Source organism: Trachemys scripta, chromosome 11 (assembly GCF_013100865.1).
Source record: "Trachemys scripta elegans isolate TJP31775 chromosome 11, CAS_Tse_1.0, whole genome shotgun sequence".
Taxonomy (NCBI): Eukaryota; Metazoa; Chordata; order Testudines; family Emydidae; genus Trachemys; species Trachemys scripta.
Genome location: NC_048308.1, coordinates 67,435,133 through 67,453,221, shown reverse-complemented (window position 1 = coordinate 67,453,221; position 18,089 = coordinate 67,435,133). Strand labels below are relative to the sequence as shown.

At 40.2% G+C, this 18,089-nt stretch overlaps 1 protein-coding gene across 33 annotated transcripts in view; it reads left to right on the top strand.

Annotated features, from left to right (window-relative positions):
* The window catches only part of LRRFIP1 (LRR binding FLII interacting protein 1), a 111,413-nt gene extending 93,777 nt beyond the window's left edge, over positions 1–17,636 (top strand). For 30 of the 33 annotated variants that reach the window (XM_034785462.1, XM_034785473.1, XM_034785458.1 and 27 more), the window contains one exon: positions 1,092–6,497. In XM_034785462.1, coding sequence (XP_034641353.1) covers positions 1,092–3,538 — 2,447 coding nt within the window. In that variant the 3' untranslated portion in view covers positions 3,539–6,497. Of the gene's footprint in view, positions 1–1,091; positions 6,498–9,671; positions 9,719–11,692; positions 11,811–12,388; positions 12,469–14,273; positions 14,379–17,134 lie in introns of those variants that run through there. The other 3 variants (XM_034785489.1, XM_034785490.1, XR_004647656.1) reach the window with 2 other exon arrangements.
* Positions 17,637–18,089: the final 453 nt, after the last annotated feature.

The following is an 18,089-nucleotide window of genomic DNA, read 5'->3' as shown; positions in this document are numbered from 1 at the left end:
CATGGAAGAGGAGGAAATACTCGATTTTTATTTCTGAATTGAAATACTAGCAAATCTCAACAGGCAGCCAACCATGTAATTAGAAGTGGGAGTTTTCTCAGATTTAGCTGTTGGCAGCTTTCTCATTCCATTAGGTGAAAACAATTTGAAACAACAAAAACAGGGTCTGAGAACATTTAAAGTTATATCTAAAACTCTCTAGTCTGTTTTAACGTATTCTGATTCCATGGAAACAGGTACGTCATAGGAACAAAAGCTAATACATGACATTGAGTGCTGGTTAACACCTGCGTTTTTGCTCCTAAAGTGCTGCAAATTGGAAGAAAAATTATATTTTTAAACAATACTTGAGAAAGAAATATTGTCCCTTTTGGATGGATGTAGTGGCTGGAAGAAGCGCTAAATAACTGAGCTTCAACCTTGTGGCTTATGTCTGATATCCGTGTATTCAAAACATTTGCCTGCCAATCAGATCCCATCTTCCATAACACTCATTATACACCCTTATTTATAAAATAGTGCCTGTTTTTTAAGTCAATAGCTATAAAATATTGCTGAGTATTAGGTAAGTGACTTGGTTGTAATGCCATCAAACAAACACAGCTTGGCAATAATAATACCGTATAGAGCAATGTGAGGGTTAAAAATATGGTGAATACTTGTGGATCATATAGCTTGTACTTGTTAGCAGCAAAAAACCCCAAAACTCTACCTTTTTCTCATAATCTTAAATCTGCGAGTTTTGTTACATTACTATTAATAAACTGCACTGCTTGAAAAATGTTCATCTCATTTATGAAAGCTGTACTTCATACAGCTTCAACTAGAGAAATCTTTAACTTATCTGATGCCAGAATCAGATACAACTCTTGCTTTTGGGAAAGCGGGGGGGGGTTCACTGATCAGAGAATTTACTAATTCAATTGCTGCTTTGCCTCACGTAATTGGCAAAAGCTGATCTTTTATTAACCGATTCTTTTAATTCATTTTCTCTTTTGGGGTTTAAGTGGGGAGGTAAGTGTTACATGTTTAACAAATTTAAGTAGTCACCCCTTGGTGTAGTCCCTTCAACTTTCTCAATGGTCTTTTAGGCAGAGCGAATGAAGTGGAGATGAAAGATGAGATTTTGGAGGATGTGGGGAAAAGAGAAATCTTGCAGAATACTGAGCATGAGGAACACAAAGAGGAGTCTGAGGAGCGGGAAATTGTAAAGGAGTGTACGGAGAGAAAGACATTGCATGCTGATGAAAATACAGAGGCAGAGAAAACCATGGAAGACAATGATGTCACATCAACAGTGATGTTAAGTAGTGGATGTGAGGAACAAATTCAAAGCCACACAGAACATGTTTCAGGAAATGTTTCTTCCACTGAAAATAGTGATGTAATTGAGTTGAGAAAGGAAACAGAATCAGGAGATGATAGCATAGAAGCCCAACAGCTTGGTAGTAAGGAATCTGAACATAGTGATTTAAATCACTTGACTAATGAGAATTGGGAAACAGGTACACTGCAAAGTCAGGGTATTGAGACTCCTCTGGGAATACCTACTGACATAGACACAGAGCATGAATCTGAAAGAGTTGCACAAGAGCAGAAAGTAAAACAAGAGGATTTTACAATTTGCCAGAGAGAAGACAGTATTGAAATATTTCAGGAAGCTCTTGATTTTGTGGTTAGCAGCCATGCATCAGCTTCTGAACAGTCAGGATCACCAGAAGGTGCAAGAGCAGGTACAGGTAATGAAGAATCACATGTGGAGGCTCACACTGAAAGTCTCTGTCAAGCAGAAGAAAGCACTGAAAATGAGGTTATGAGTAGCTTGGAGAAACAGCTTGATGAAGATGAAGGGTGCATAGACAGAACAATTAGTAAAGTAGGGAGTGGTAAAAATGAGAGTGATACAGCCAAAGAAGAAAATAAGACTGGAAATACAGTTCCGAGTCAGGGAAGGAAAGAAGTAGATTCTGTGGAAGAGGAGGGAGAAGCAACATGTGAAAGTGAGGTCACACCAGATACAATTGTAAACGAACAAAAGCCAGATGAAACACATACTCTATCCACTTTTTCAAAGAGCGATCTGATATTAGCGGAAGAGGAAGGAAATATGCAAGATGAGGCAGAGAATGAGAAGGATATTGCTGGGAAGGGACAAACAAAAGACATAGGAAAGATGGAAGAATTGACAGGCATGTTGGATGTACAACCAGATTCTGAAAACAAAAGGGTGGAAGAAGAGGAACCTGTGGCATCCCTAGATGAATTTGCAGAGATAAAAGAGGGTGTATCGCATCAGACAGGGCAGGACCAAGATGTCATGAAAGAGAGTCAATCCCAAGAAACTATTTTAGTTCCTTGTCCTAGCGATCATGAAATTGAGGAGTCAAACACAGAAATGTGGGATGAATCTAGGAAAGGAAAGGAAAGTAGAGGTGAGTTGATGGAAGATGAGAGAACACAGGTAGAAACCCAAACAATTAAGTGCAGTGAAGAAATAAAGAATAATCCAATACAAGAAAAAGAGAAGACTGTAGAAAATGAAATGCAGAAAGTAGTTAAACAAGAGGAAGATGAATCTAGACAAGAATTGACTCAAGATGTCAGTGTAATTATTGAAGAGAATGTTGATGATAAAGAGGCATCAGTGGAAAGTAGCGAGAAGCTGGATCTTCCAGACCAGCAGCATGATAGATTTGTTTCCGATGATAGTTCATTGCAGAAAATCACAAAACTATCACAGCAACTTAGTGAATCCCTTGAAGGCAACACAAAGGAAATGGAAGTTCAGAACGCTGTGTTAGATGATGCATGTCAACTTAGCAGAAAAGAAGGGGATACAAAACAGATGGGAAATGGGAATGAGGAAGATGAAAATAAAGGAATAGAAGAGCAGCATGAATTACAAGAAGTTAAGAAACAGGAAGTTGTTCCAGATATTGAGGAAGATGCTGATTACCTCAAGACACAGAAAGCAGAGCTGGATGAGAAGCCCGATGAACAAGTTGAGGTGGAGGGTCAAGAGGAGGAAATAGTGGAAGATGATGGTAAAAAAATTGATTTTGATGATGAATTAGGGCAGATATTAAAAGCTCCTGGAAAGCATGATGCTGAGGAAGTTACTACACAAACGTTGGAGGAAGTTAGGGAAAAGGAAATAGTCACAGAAACTGCCAAAACAGAAAAAGGTGAAAAGGAGGAAACTCATCAAAGCAGAACCCAGAGTGTAGAGAATGAGGGCATGATTACTGAAGGCAATGCTAGTATCCAGCAGGAAAAAGGAAAGGGAACTGAAGAAGCTGGTCATTTGCAAACTGATGCATCTCAGTCTGCAGCTCCAGAAAAAGCATGTGATCTGGTGGAGGACGAAACTGGAAATGAAAAAGTGTTAGACAGCAATGATATGGAAAAAATAGCTGATGGATATTCATCAGAACAGGAGTTAGGAAATGTAGGAAACACTAGGGATGAAAGCAAAGAGGATATGCAAGCTAGTAGAAGGGGCAAGGGTAGATCTAAAGAAGATTGTATGATATCATGAGTTCAAAATCTAGGACCCAAATAAGTTACATACCATTCTATCTGTTTCAGTACAAAAATGCATTTTGCACAATAAATCAGACTTTAGAAATACTCTTTAAGTTTCTCTGAATGCAAGTCTCATAGTACAATGTCAATCTATACATATGGGCATCCTTCCAAGTTAGTTACTGCGATACATGTCCACCAGAGATTAAACATGTAGATTTGTTTTAAATCTCTCAGGTTTCATATTTTATCACCAAAAGAACAAGCAGCACAAATGTACTGTTCAGGTTCACGTCTAGTTAAAATGCTTCTAAGGCAGATCTCTCCTACCAAGAGACCTTAAATACTGCTCTTATTTTCTAGACTAGTTTTAAGTAAATTAGATGTTTTGAATGTACTTAAATACCTGCCATACGTCTCTGTTAGGTACATCACCACTTCATGGTAACTATCATAAAGCAACTCTCAAGTATTACAGCACTTCTTTGTGAATACCTAAAGATTCAGGAACCAAATATCACTGCTAAAATTAAAATATATAAAACCCCACTTTGTGTATGATTTTAGTATGAACACATTCCAAAGCATGGTATATAAGATAAACACACGAAATGCCAAAATATTAGTTAGGTCACTGTGAATCTGCTTAGTCTGCACACTTTCTTAAACTCTCTACTGTTCTTTCAAAGTAAAACTTGTTAGTCTTCTGAAAGGAATAAGTGTATACATGTTTACTTAATCTAGGCACTTTGCACCAGAATAAGCCTTCTACATCATGTCTCTCACATGTGCTTTTTTATTGTTTTAGGACTGTTTTGGTACACACACTGTGTGTAGATTTTCTGTCAAGTACATTTTATTGCAAAGTTAATAGTATGATAAAATATCTATTTTTCTTAGAGGAAAGTTTGTTTAAATTGCATTTCCTTATTGCATTGTCTTTTTTGCAAAAATATGGTTATGAAAGAATGTTTTCTTATCTCAATATATATACTTTTTCCTTCCTCCTTGCCAGGATGAAGTCAATTTTGAATGTCTTAATCTTTTTGAATGTCTTAATCAGATAATTGGTATTGCTCTTTGTACTAGTGCCCATATAGCCAAACCTGCCTTTTTGAAAATCTCTCTCAACAGCTAGATTGCTTGTGATAGCCTGAATATAAACAGTAGAGATGTATGTCTTTTATTTGCAAGTTTTAAACCAGCTGGGAAGAAATGTGTTTTTTGCAAGAGGAAACATTCTTTTAAACTTGTTTTAAGCAATGAAATCAATGCACACTCAAGGTTTTGGGTGATCTATAGCAAGATATTGCTCGTATTGCTGTTACAAAATTAGTAGAGTGCAAATAGATTGAAAAGATTCAAGATGTATATCACAAATGTACTGAGCTGTATATAATTGAAATAAACGTATTTTATACTTTAAAATACCTGTCCAGAGCACTACTTGCAAACCTGCATAAAATTCAATCTAAACTGATGAGATTCTAAAAGCTTTTTTTGTAAAAAGGCATTGCTCAGTGGCTTTATGTATTGTAATTTCCCTAAATGTCTAAGTTCTTTCTTATTGACAATTTTTCCTCCATGCTATAGGTAGTAGAATTAATGTGATTTAATGAAACCTTGACCTCCACATCCCAGGAATTTCATACGACATTGCATGAGTCAGTAATTTTAAACCTACAGTGCCTTTTACATGGCTTCCTTTCTGACACTGTGATGGCAGCTTTGGTGCAGTTTCTGTGAAAATGCGCAATCCTTAAGATTGAGGCCAATAAATGTTAATATTGGAATATAATCGTTATAATATTAATTTGATGAACTGCCACAGGTCTTCAAAGCACCTCTTATTGTATAGCACAGTTAACTAGTTTGAAGATTTTTTCATTGCTTGAATCTCAAATGGAATATAAATAAATGTGCTCATTAGACTTTGTCAATAATTAGAAAGTCATTTATAATTAGATATGTGTTAGAATGATGCCTAATCCACTGAAGCATATACCAGCACTTGGTATGTCTGGAGACAACTTGTTCATAAGGAGAAATGTAATTTAAATATTTCTGACATAATTATGGGGAAGTTAATACTAGTTTTTCAGCGTGTACACATCTGTAAGAACTTTTTAGAACATTAGTACAGAGCCAGGGAAACAGATACAATGATGACTCGTTTAATAACTTGGTCATATTGTCGTCTTCTGTTTTTCCAAACTTGGGCCTTGTCTGCACTGGGTATTTGTCATGATTTCAGCATTCTGTGGCCAGCCATCAATGTAGCAGAGTTTTACTGGTGCAGCTGCCTCCGTGACTGGCCACCAATTGCTGAAATCAGGGCAAATACCCAGTGTAGACAAGGCCTCTGAGTTCTTAGGTCACTTTCAGATATGAATCTCCACTCATTTTTGTATGTATGCTTTGAGTTATGTGCACTGCATGAGTGTGGTTCCATGCAGGCAAATCATCTTGAAAAGAACCACAGATAATAGGGAAAAATGGTTACTTACCAGTCCTCCAAGATTACACAGATGACACCCAGCAAAGTGTGTACTGGTATATAGGAAACATGACTTCCCATGTAATAATGCCAAAGATTAGAAAGTATGCAACTGAAAATCAGATTCTTTGGTGTGATACTTCCATAGTACATAACAGCTCATGCTTATAGCTACGACTGCTTTTAGCTTTGGAGGTCCCCTGGTCAGTCCCATATGATGGCAGTTGTCAGACAGACAAAGTAATCGGATGGTTTAATTATAGTGGACTTGAATCCTCTTTCAGTCAACAAAAGCACAAATTTGTGGAGGAAACTCATTGATTCTTTAATGAAATTCATGTCATGTCTGTAGTTTCTTTTGCATGTGGGGCTATTGAGTGATCAGAGCTAGCCTTTGGGGCCCTCCAAAGCCAGTGGCCAACGGCTCCCGTTTATCTGGGTATCTAGCAATGGCAGTGCTATTCTCAGCTTTCATATACCCAAAAAAAAAGTTCCTAGTACTCTTCTTTCTAAAACTAGCCTTGAAAATTAGTCTCTGAAATTTTCCTAAAGATTCATGGTTTACTTGCAGTCCGCCACCACCACCCTTTAGCTGCCACGCTGGCCTTTCGGGTCCACATCACCCATGGTTTGGGGATGGTCCCAATCCCAAATCAGTTCACAGGTCTGGGGGAGCAGTACTGCCCATGCTGCTACTGATGGCACTAGGACTCCTGCACGTTCTCCCACTTGACTTCTTGCAATTGGCCAGCTACACTGCTGGGCAGCCACAGCGACTTCTGGCCACAATGAAGATCGTTGACTAGCATGAGACAAAGCATAGGTTAAATGTGGGATGGAGAGCAAAGGTCTCCTATATCCATATCTCAGCTCTGGCACTCTGTATAGCCTTTGTCAAGTCACACACCCTGTTTTAGTTTTCACCATCAGCAAAGTGGGGATACGCTTTACCTGTAAAGTAGGAAACTAGCTACCACCCCTAAAAGGCACCGTAGAATTCAGTAGAATGGAGTTACCATCCTAGTGCCCCGCAGACATTTGGCTTGTTAGAAAACTTGCAAAATTTCAAAATAAAAATATAGCGGGTTTGTGGGTTTTTCTTCACAGACCCCAGTAAAAGCTCCTTTTCTATGCGTGTGATGAGGGGTGGAAAGGGGAGAACCTACAGAACTCCTTTTTTACACACACACGCATGCTAATTTTGTTTGTACCTAGAACCACCATTTCACTTGCCCTCCCCCAAAACCTCACACCTGCACAAGACTCATGTGATTGAAGTAGACAGGAGTCCATTATGTTGTGGGGCGTGATGAGAAAAACTGCCTTGCAAATGCCCCCAAAAATGCAAAGGGCAGCTCTAAAAATAACTATGACAATTGCTTCCATTCTGGACACTGCAGATATATTTCAAACACAAAAGGTATATTTTACCATACTGTAAATACTGTGGTAGTTGTGTAATAATTATATGTATATATGTGTGCATGGTTAATTTAGCTTCCAGAATTAAATGGACCATTTGGCAGGTGGGGCTGTCCTAAATTAAACCTCATTCTTTAGCAGTTTGCTTTCTGGGTCTTCTTCTGATGTTTGGCTTCCAACCCTGTCTCCAGCCTTGAAATACTTTTTCTTGCTCTTCTATTCTTTGGCTTTGTTTCCATTTTTCCTCTATTTTCTCTTTAAGCAGGGTATTCTGCTCTCCACCTCCCTTTGCTTTTCGGCCACTGTATACGCACATGCATATGTGTTTCAAACCAAGTTATTTATTTTGCAGGACTTACCACAATGTCTCGTATGTGGGTAGTCGTCCGTTCCTCCCTTCCTCTCCACCCCCACTTTCAGTTTCATATCAGGAAAGTTTTGCTTTCCCAAGAAAGTATACAAAACGTGGTTTCACATCGATGCCTGGCTGCCACAATGATGGGTGTTCTTGAAATTCCCTGTGTCCTGTCCGTTTCTTGGGCAATTCTGAGTGCTGAATGGTTTCATACAGTAGATGTACAATGTTGCTGAACTGTCATGTTACTTACGATATGTATGTTGTATCAGACACCACAGATAAAAAGGTGCAATTTCATAATCTTAGCATGACCTCTTTGTGATGATATGCACACCACAGTGATGAATTACTGCATTATCCCGAGTTACCGTTGTTAGTTGTAGCTTTGCCATATATAGAGGCTTCCATTTAAAAAGTCAACATTTTCTCATTTACCATTCACTGGTATCTGCGATGCCATAGTTATTTCCTGTGTTAAGTATAGTATGTCAACGAAGAAAAAGGGTAATAATGTAGTGAGGACCTTTTGCATATATAAGATCTAAAAAGCCCTACTGTCTTCATCTTTTAAAAAATTCAAAACCTACAGTGTAGGTCTCTTTACACAAATCCTATCCTTGGGCGTATATTCAGTAAAATCTATAATAGATTGTGAGTTGTCAATTGCAGACTCTAAGAAATGCAAGAACTTTTTCCTGAATTAACTTCTAATGTTGGCAGTTAACTTAGTAGGCCAGATCCTGATGTGGTAGTTGAACATTCAGCACCTATAGTTTCAGCTCTATGTAGCTGACTGCGTATCTGTAAGGAGTGCTGTGGGGGTGTAGCTTCGTTGGTCGCAGGATACTAGAGAGACGAGGTGGGAGAGATAATATATTTTACTGGACCAACTTCTGTCCACTCTGTGTCTCTGTCTGTAGGGAGCACAAAGTAATATATATGCTCTACAGAATAAGTATAAAACAAAACACTGAGCAGCTTGTAGAAAGGAAAATTCTTTTGGTCAAATTCAGCTGCTCTAAAGGAATACATTTTTCAATGTATTTTGTTCAGTATAAAGGTAAAATAAACTTGGTGGTAATGTAGCTCCATAGTTCATAAAATCACTTGTTGCATAAAACATATGGCACCTGCTGAAATGTTTCCCTTTGAGGCAAAGGGAAGAGACTAGTGTTTGTTTACTTACTTCAATTTTCTTTTCTCAGAATTATCTTTTTAATTCTGCAAAATAGCGTGCTCTCTTGTATTTGTATACTGATCCCCTACTGCTTCAAAATTCAGGTCTAACACAGCAAGTCGTCAAAGCCAACAATCTCCTATTTATATTCGTCCTGAAGGACTAAAATGGAGAGACCCACTTCACCAGACTTTATTTCTTTTAAAAAAATATATATATATATCACAGACAAATGTTTTACTAGAGATAACGAAAGAAAAGGTTGTAGCCAAGCTACTTAGTTACAAAGATGTTAGTAAAGATTTTAAAATGTTAACATGTGATTAGCAATGATTGCAGGTGTATAGAATCTCTTGCTAATATTAAATGTTAAAGATTTGTGAGATTTTTGTGTTGCAGTTGTGTTTGACCCTAGAGTTCTTGCATGCTAACCTAAAGTAGAAGATTAGCCTGTTTGCATGCAGCTGGGTGCTGCTACTGAAGTGACAAGCATGCTCAGTGAGAATGACATAACTTCCTTTGGCTGAAACCCCTTCCCAGTCCTGTCTGTGACCTCATTTCCTGTGGTACGTGCATAACTTCCTTCATCATTACCGTAGTTTCACTAACCTTCACAATTCTTTCTTTGATTAAATACAATATATACCCTGAAAGATGTAAATCAGCACTGAGCTCTCTCTTTTCTCTTTCAGACAGACTGAAAAAGCTCATTGGTGAACGAGAATCCTTGCTAGAACAGGTAATTCACATATTTCAGTATTGCTGGATGCCTGGTAAGCGACATGGTGACGAGGAGATTTACAAGAGAACAAAATACTCCTCTAACATAAAGAGCCTAGGCAATAATGCCCAACAAAGCACCTCAGCTGCTGCTGGAAATGCCGCTGCTATTGCTTCCCTTCCTGTGTTCAGTGTTTGGATTCCACAGGAGCTGGGGTCAGCTTGGCACACGGGAGGTACATTTATGGGGATGGGTATAAGGCAGATTTCTGCCAAACACCGTCATAGACGGGAAAGGAGACACTCGAAAACAATCTTCATAAAAAACTTCATCAGGATTTCAAATGGGATTTTTTCCTCCCAAAATGAGCTAGTTGCATGTTACAGGGCTAACTGCATTGTAGACCCCACCTGGTCTCTTCGAGGTTGCCCCATTCAGGTCTCTGGACTCACACAGCCACCTTTCTTGGAGTGGAATCGTGCTTTTCTTCTACTCAGACTAGGCCTTGCACAGCAGTCCCCAACTGATTATCTCAACATGATTATCTCAACAGGCAGTTCTGTTCTCTCGGGAAGCAATGATGGTGATAAATAGTGAGCAGACAGCCTTCTTAAAGCAAAGTGCTTAGAACAAAACCATTCCAGAGAAAACAGCCCTTTAAACAATAAACAGTCTGCATGCTGGCCTGTCTTTGCATAAGGCTTATCATTAAGACTATCATTTTGTCATGGATATTTTTAGTAAAAGTCATGGACAGGTAATGGGCAAAAAAACAAAAAGATCACAGAAGCAATGACCTGTCCTGGCTGGGAGCTGCAGGGATCCCAGTGGCTGGGAGGGGTCCCCCACTACCTTGTAGGGCTGGGAGCTGAGGTGGGGTGGTCCCCCTGCTGCCTGCGGTGGCAGGGGAGCTACGGGGGGGGGGGGGGGGAGCGGACCTGCTAGTGGCAGAGGCTGGGGAACTGGGGGGCCTCACCCAGCCGCTGAGCAGCTCCGGCATCTGGAAGCTGCCGGGGGCCCCACGCATGGCCACTGAGCAGCTCCGGAGTCCATCTGCCGCTGGCGACAGGGAGCTGTGGTGGGGCCCCTGCTGCATGTGGCGGCTGAGCTGTTGAGGGGACGGGGGGGGGGGACCCCTGCCAACAGTGGCAGCTGGGCAGCTCAGGGGTTGCAGCTGGTCAACTTCAGGGATCCCACCACCTTGAGCAGCTGCGGGAGGGTCCCCCACCGCCCACGGAGACTAGGCTGCTGCGGGACCCCCGCTGCCGGCAGCGGCTGGTTAGCTGTGTGACCAATGTCACGGAGGTCATTAGAAGTCACAGATTCCGGGGCTTCCAGGACCTCCATGACATAAACTTAGCTTTCTGTGAATATGAGGGAAGCCCTACTTCATATTCCCTCCATCTCCTTGGACAGCTGCTGACAATCTTTTTGTGTCACAACGTACAGTTTAGGAGGAGAAATGCAATAGGAATATAATAGCTGGGTAAATGAGAGCCAAATTATTGATGGTGAAACTATACATCATAAAATTCCAAGACAGAGCATATATGCAGACTTTAAAAGCTGACTTGTTTCCTGATAGATGGTAAATTCTTTGGCAGCATAAAGATTCCCATCAATTATTCTCTTGAGATCTTTGGGATTATGATTGTTCATCTGCATTAACTCATGTTGTAAAAAAATCTGACTCTTTAAAATTAATTTGCATGCAGAGTATAAACTGCATTACCAATAACACTGTCCCCTCAATGTTACGTCCTAGTTCTACTCCAGAATCCATACCCTGTTTCCCAAATAACTTCCCATGTTAAACAGTGCTGCAAAGGAACATGTAGGAGACAAATTTATGACAACATATATTGTGAGACAGATGATTTAAGTATGACATTCCTTCTGGCCAAATGAACTCTCGTGGGGGGCAGTCTGTATATTGATTTGACTGCTCTCTGTAAAGACACTGAAATTAATGAATTATTTTGGGACTTTCAGATTAAAACACTAAAAGGACAACTGGAAGAGAAGCAGAAGAATGACAAGATGGAGAATCTACAGTCTGAAGATGAAGTTCTTGAGAATGGGACAGATATGCACATGATTGATCTCCAAAGTAAACTTAATTTCCATTTAAAGAGTAAACTGCTAAGTGCAGTATATGGATAAAACAGTGCAAATATTGGTTTAAACTTGACTCTTGAATTCTGAGAGTCTCTCACTTATAGGCTATCTTGCCTATCCACTTGTTCAATTCATTCTTGTTATGTTGGGAGAATTTTCAGTGCCACGGGCAGTTAGATAAGATTCTACAGTAGGTGCAGGAGGGGGGTGTCTTTAGCATTTCAGTTTCCACTTTAAAGACTATGCTGCACAGAAACCTCCTTTGTATTATCAAGTAGGGGGCTGGGTGGGGACTCTCTTCACACTACCAATTCTGCTCTTAGAATTGTCACGTGATGTGGTCTGAATCGCTCCCTGCTCACAGGGACTGGAGCGTGTATGCGTACCAACTTGCACGTATAGGGGAACGTTACAGAATATTTCATGCCAAAGCACAGAGCATGAACCACCTGCCCACCAGCCAGCCCCACATAGTAACAATGCAACATTTTAAAGCTCCAGCATTTTACGTACTGGAGCCCTGTCCAGATTGTTCCTACATTTCTGATAACAGATTTGTAATTTTTTTAGGAGACGCCAACAGACAGATCAGTGACCTCAAATTTAAACTTGCAAAGTCTGAACAAGAGATAACAACTTTGGAGCAGAATGTAAGTTTGCACATGGAGAGAGAGTGATCAGCTAAGAAATATAGTTCCATGATAAACTAAGGCTATGTCTACACTGCCAGGCAGGACAGACTACGGGGGTGTGAATATCAATGCGCACCAAAGTGCTGTAACTCCCGTCTGGACACAACGGGCGCAGACTGAAAGGTTCTAGTTCGCACTAAGGTATACTCCTGGGGGAATTCTGCACCAAAAAAAATTCTGCACATATTTTAAAATCCTGTATGTTTTATTTGTCAGAATAACACAATATAATCGTGTCGGTTTCAGTTATTTTGGTAATCTATTTCAAAATGCCTACCAGTCAGCAAGCATGTCTGCAATACAAACAACAACAAAAGATTCCCCCAGGAGTAGAGAGTTAAAGAAATCCCTTCCACAACCCAGTTGGGTGCCTCAGTCTGGGTGTGTCACACATGCCAGCTGAGCACATCTTGGGAGAAAACTCTGCTCCTGCGGTCTTTTAGTTGATTCTCGTTTTTTCACCCTGCCCCCATAGGGTTACCATATAGAGGTTTCCAAATAGAGGATACTGCTAGGGGGAGAGTGGGAGGTGGAGCTGGAGGGGGTACAGTTGGAGCGTGCTGGAGGTGGTATTTGGGGATGCTGAAGAGGTCTGTACTGGGAGAGGATATTTGGGGAGGTGTTAGAGGGGGTTATGTGGGGCCTCCTGGCCCAGACACCCACACCCCCTCCCCACAGAACCCAGCTGTGGGGCCAGACACCCGCATCCCCAGAGCCCAGGGATCCAGAGGGAAAAACAGCCTGATGCTGAGTCCTGGGCACATATGGAGTTTCCTGCACACCACCACCTTCCTTCAGGGCATGCTGGGAACTTCAGCTGCTGGGAACCTTGGCAGTGTTCTCTCTTTGCAAGCTTGGGAGCCAGGCTCTGTGGGGTCCAGCAGCTCTGCAGTGCAAATTCTAAGGGAAAAAATAAAATAGTGTGCAAATTGTGCATTGTGCAGTGGTGGTGACTTCCCTCAGGAGTAAAGGTAGTCCTGTTTGAAAAGTACTACATTAACATAACTATGAACCTTTGTTAGTACTCGCAGCATCCACATAGGGGAGTTACAGTGCAACAATTTGGTGTGCACTGCTATTCACACTCTGTAGTCCAACCTCTGAGGCAGTGTAGGCAAGCCTTTAGTCTTGTTTGCTGTAACAAGCTTTGAAGAAAGGATTGTTAGGGATTCAGAGCTATCTCGTGTTCACACAGACTGGAAATGCTTTCATTTATGTATAGGAAATATTCTTCTATAAATGTAGAGTTCAAAACAACAATCAACTTCAAGGATCTGTATTAACACCATTTTGAAAATACAAGAACACTTTAGAATGTGGTCATATCCAGATAGCTGCAGTTCTTGACTGGCTGGAGGCAAATGGTGTGGAGTATGAGTCACGCATAACACAGTTGGGTATCACTGCTCATTATGCCTTTTGTCCTGCATAAGTCAGCAACACAGTTATTCTTCAGAGAGGAAAGAATGGCCTTACTTAGTCACTGGTTGTAGAGAAGTTTGCCCTGTTTAACTTTCGGGGTAGGTAAGTTACATTTTTTTTTTTTAATACATTGAAACATTTCCCCATATCGTTGGTAGAGTATTAGAGAAGAATGCCAGTAACTGACACCCCTGTGGCATAGTTTTTCTCAGAACATGCCCTTCATTTTAATAAGACCACAGTGTAGACTCCCAACTTCACGGGGTTGCCAAAGGAAAGAGAGGATTAGAAGTTTTTACCTGTACACAGTTCTTAATGGTATACTTGCTTTTTAACCTTAGGTAATACGGTTGGAGGGTCAAGTAGCTCGATACAAAAGTGCTGCTGAAAATGCTGAAAAAATAGAAGATGAACTGAAAGCTGAGAAACGCAAACTCCAAAGAGAGGTAATTTCCCGTTACATTATAGATGAGCAAATTCAGTTTCTACAGAGGATTAGCAGATTCCTCTCTGAAAGCTTTTTTTTTCTCACAATAGTTGCCATGTAAATGACTACTTTTGTATTGTTCCTGTTAGTCGCGCTGAAGGATTTGGCCAGATTCTTAGCACTCTTAGATCTGGTTAATGCAAATGCAACTGTGACAACTCACGATAGCACGCTTCCCTTGAACTGATTACTGTAATTGATTCTTGGGTAATGTCATCCTTAATGCCTAGCACCTCTCTCTAACTTGTATCAGACTTGGTGCTACTGACTAGACTGGAGCTCTCATTTCCCAGGATCATATCCTTCAGTACAGTTCTACTTCAATGACAAAGTGTCATTTACAAGTGTCAAATCCAAATGTTCATTTGAGTCAGCGTACATAAGACTTGAATAATTGGTGTTTGTACTATAAAATCAGTTACAAATGTTGGCATACATGTCCTTTAATTAACGTCATTAAGAATCAGTTCTCAATTACAGCTTCTGTTTTTGTACTTTCAAATCTTTGACCCTATTAGGATGTGTAAATGAGAAATTAGTGGGAAGCTGGGAATACTGGCATTGGGGTATCAGAGGTCGTGTTTCATCATTTAACCACAATGACATAGAATCAACAATAAAGGACCTAGAAGATAGGCCCCCCATCAACTTTAGATGTTTGGCAGAAGTCTAAATTTAAAGTCAAGCACTTACACTGATTGACATTGCAGCTACTGAACTAGTCTTCCTTGCTTGTTGTTTTGATCATGTCCCTCAATGGGCTCCCCACACATGATCACCTCAAATTTAAACATCTTGTCATCACCTTCAAAGTTCTGTATAATTCTGCTCCTTCCTACTTATCTTTTATCAAGCTTCATATTGTCCACCTCTCCAGTCCACCAGTACTCTAGCCCTTGTCTGCTCATTTGTCAGTTTCTTACACAATAACCTCTGTGCCGCCTTCATTGTGGCGCTTTCTGCATGGTGCAACCTCACTGATCTCATCCACAGAGCCTCTACTCTATCGACATAAGGCCTTCTTAAAAGACCCATTTCCGCCATGCTGCCTATAATGAATCAATGACTTGCTTATTGATGTTCCTGGTCCTTTTCCCCAAAGCACTCTCTACTTGTCTGTTTTTACAGTGTGAGACCGCTGGAGCAGAAACTATCCTTCATGAGTGTTTGGGAAGTTGGTGCTACCATAAATATATAGTAAGCAAATGTAATAATCTTCAGGCACCTAAGTAAATGGCCTGAATTTCAGAGGTGCTGAACACACATTATTCCTCTTGGAGTTTGCATTGACTTGAGAGAGAATGAGGTTTGCTCAGCACCTCTGAAATTCAAGCTATTTAGTTGATGTGAAATTCCCCAGGGTAGAATGTGAGAGTTGAACAGCAGTGTCCCCTTAACTCTAGCCTGGGGTGCCTTTTTCGCTGCTGTGCTGTCAGAACATCCACTCTTGGCTTGTTCACACAGCCTTCAGCGTTCAAATTCACTCCCAGCTAAATACATGAGCACTCTGACCAGTCACTCATTAATTACATACAGGGCGACACCCACAAATTCTTAGTCCCAAACTTTCCAGCAAAAATGTGCATCTTGTACTGTCCAGCACACTACTGAACAATGCAAGCTCATAGAAAGTCCATAATTTCATCAAAGGAAAGGGCTTATCCCAAAAAGAGTTTCCCACGCACTTTAATCCAAACACACTGGTTAAGATAAAACAATAAGCTAAATTTATTAACTATAGAAAGATAGAATTTAAGTGATTACAAGTGATAATGCATAAAAGTTGGGATTTAGTTACAAAAGAAAATAAAAGAATAATAAGCCAGCTAAAACCTCACGTAAAAAGCTAACAACTTAAAAGCAAAGGTTTCGTTTCACCATACACTGTCAATTTCACATGCTGGGTCTCTTTGCAGCCTGGGACCACTCCCTCCTTAGTTCAGTTCTTTGAGATTCATTAATGTCCTGATCAGAGAGATGGGAGAAGGAGAGGTGAAGTCCAGCATTTTCCTTCCCCTTTATAACTTAATTTCTTGTGCTAAAAATATCCTTGCTAAGTCATGGTGACAGTCTGTTGTGGATGTGAGGTTTGAAATGTTCCTGTGATGCAATGGAAATTGCTTATTCACACCTCCCCCCTCCCTGTGGGAGAATGGCCACATAAGTATCTCATTATTTTTAACACCTGCATGGGGCCAGTGTCTCTTTGTCTCGAAAAACTGCTTTGTGGGTGTTACCCAGAATTATAACATATTTCAGTAACAATCATACAGTAGAATCTCATAACTTTACATATAGTGTTGCTATACATATTTAAATGGGATAATAATGTTCAGCAGATTATGACTTTTCACATGATACCTCACAAGTCATACTTCGTACAGAAGTTATCATAGTCTTGTAAAAGAGGTGACCATAATAGTATAGACCATCACACTTGGATGGTCCAAATTTGAGTCATGTTGGTTTGGAAAAATGTCTTATGAATAAAATGCACTGTGTGGCTTTCAAAGTAATGGTGCAGGCAGTTGCTTAATTTGTCAGCACTTGTTGAAAATCCATCATTCTTGTAATGAGGTTGTTCTTGTAATGAGGTTGCAGCAATATGGAAATCAGAAAGAATTAGTGTTGGTAAAACACCCAAACCACATTCTTTGGGAAAGGAAAAACATTTCAACAGCTAGTGATGGCTTTTCCTTTGCTTCTTCCTTCCAGCTTCGCTCTGCATTGGATAAAACTGAAGAGCTTGAAGTTAGCAATGGCCATCTAGTGAAACGGCTGGAGAAGATGAAGGCCAATCGAAGTGCTTTACTATCTCAGCAATAATAGCCGGCTTTCACTGAAAACTACTACTTGATGGAATGAGAACAACATTGGAGATGCTTGTCTTTTGCTGTTTGGGATGCTTTATCATCATGCCTTCTGAGAACAAACAAAAACCAACCCCAAACACATGCACTCATTTGCTATATGCCACCAAATTGTGGCTCTCTCTACGCAGATTCAATCCTGCTGCACTATATACATAGGAGTAGCTGATCCAAATGGCTGTGCCTGTAGATGCCTTTCCACACTGTATGTTTGGTACATTTGCAGTACAGTACCTGTATACCATTTAACAAGCACACCGGGCATCGTGTTAGTTCTTCATCCCGAAAAGCACAGCAGCCGTTTTTTGCCATTTAAAATGGTGTTAAAAATAAAGATTAAACTGGGACTTGAATTTTGTCTTGCTGAAATTTAGGGGGGGGAAGCTGTAATTTCTGGACTTCTCATGGCAGTATCTTCAATTTAGTGACTACAGTAGTATATTCATAGCAGGCTGTTCATTAACAAAACACTGTGGAACCACAAGCCATTACAAAGCAAAACTCCTTCAGTGGAAACCATGGAAGATGATGGTCTTGGAAGCAAAAGTGACCTTAAATGACTTTGCCAATAAAACAAAGGTGTTTGGAAGGAATTTTGCATCAGTTCAATCATAAGACTATTTTATTTCAGGGTGAATAGGCAATAGCTTCACTGAATTACAGCTTTTTATGTGTATTATTTAATCCCTATATTTGGAATTGAAGTAAACTACTTCTTTTAAAGGATGTAATAATGTTGCATAAATAAACCAGAGTAAGGCCATGTTTTAAAAAAGGTGGACTGCACTTACGTCATTTCA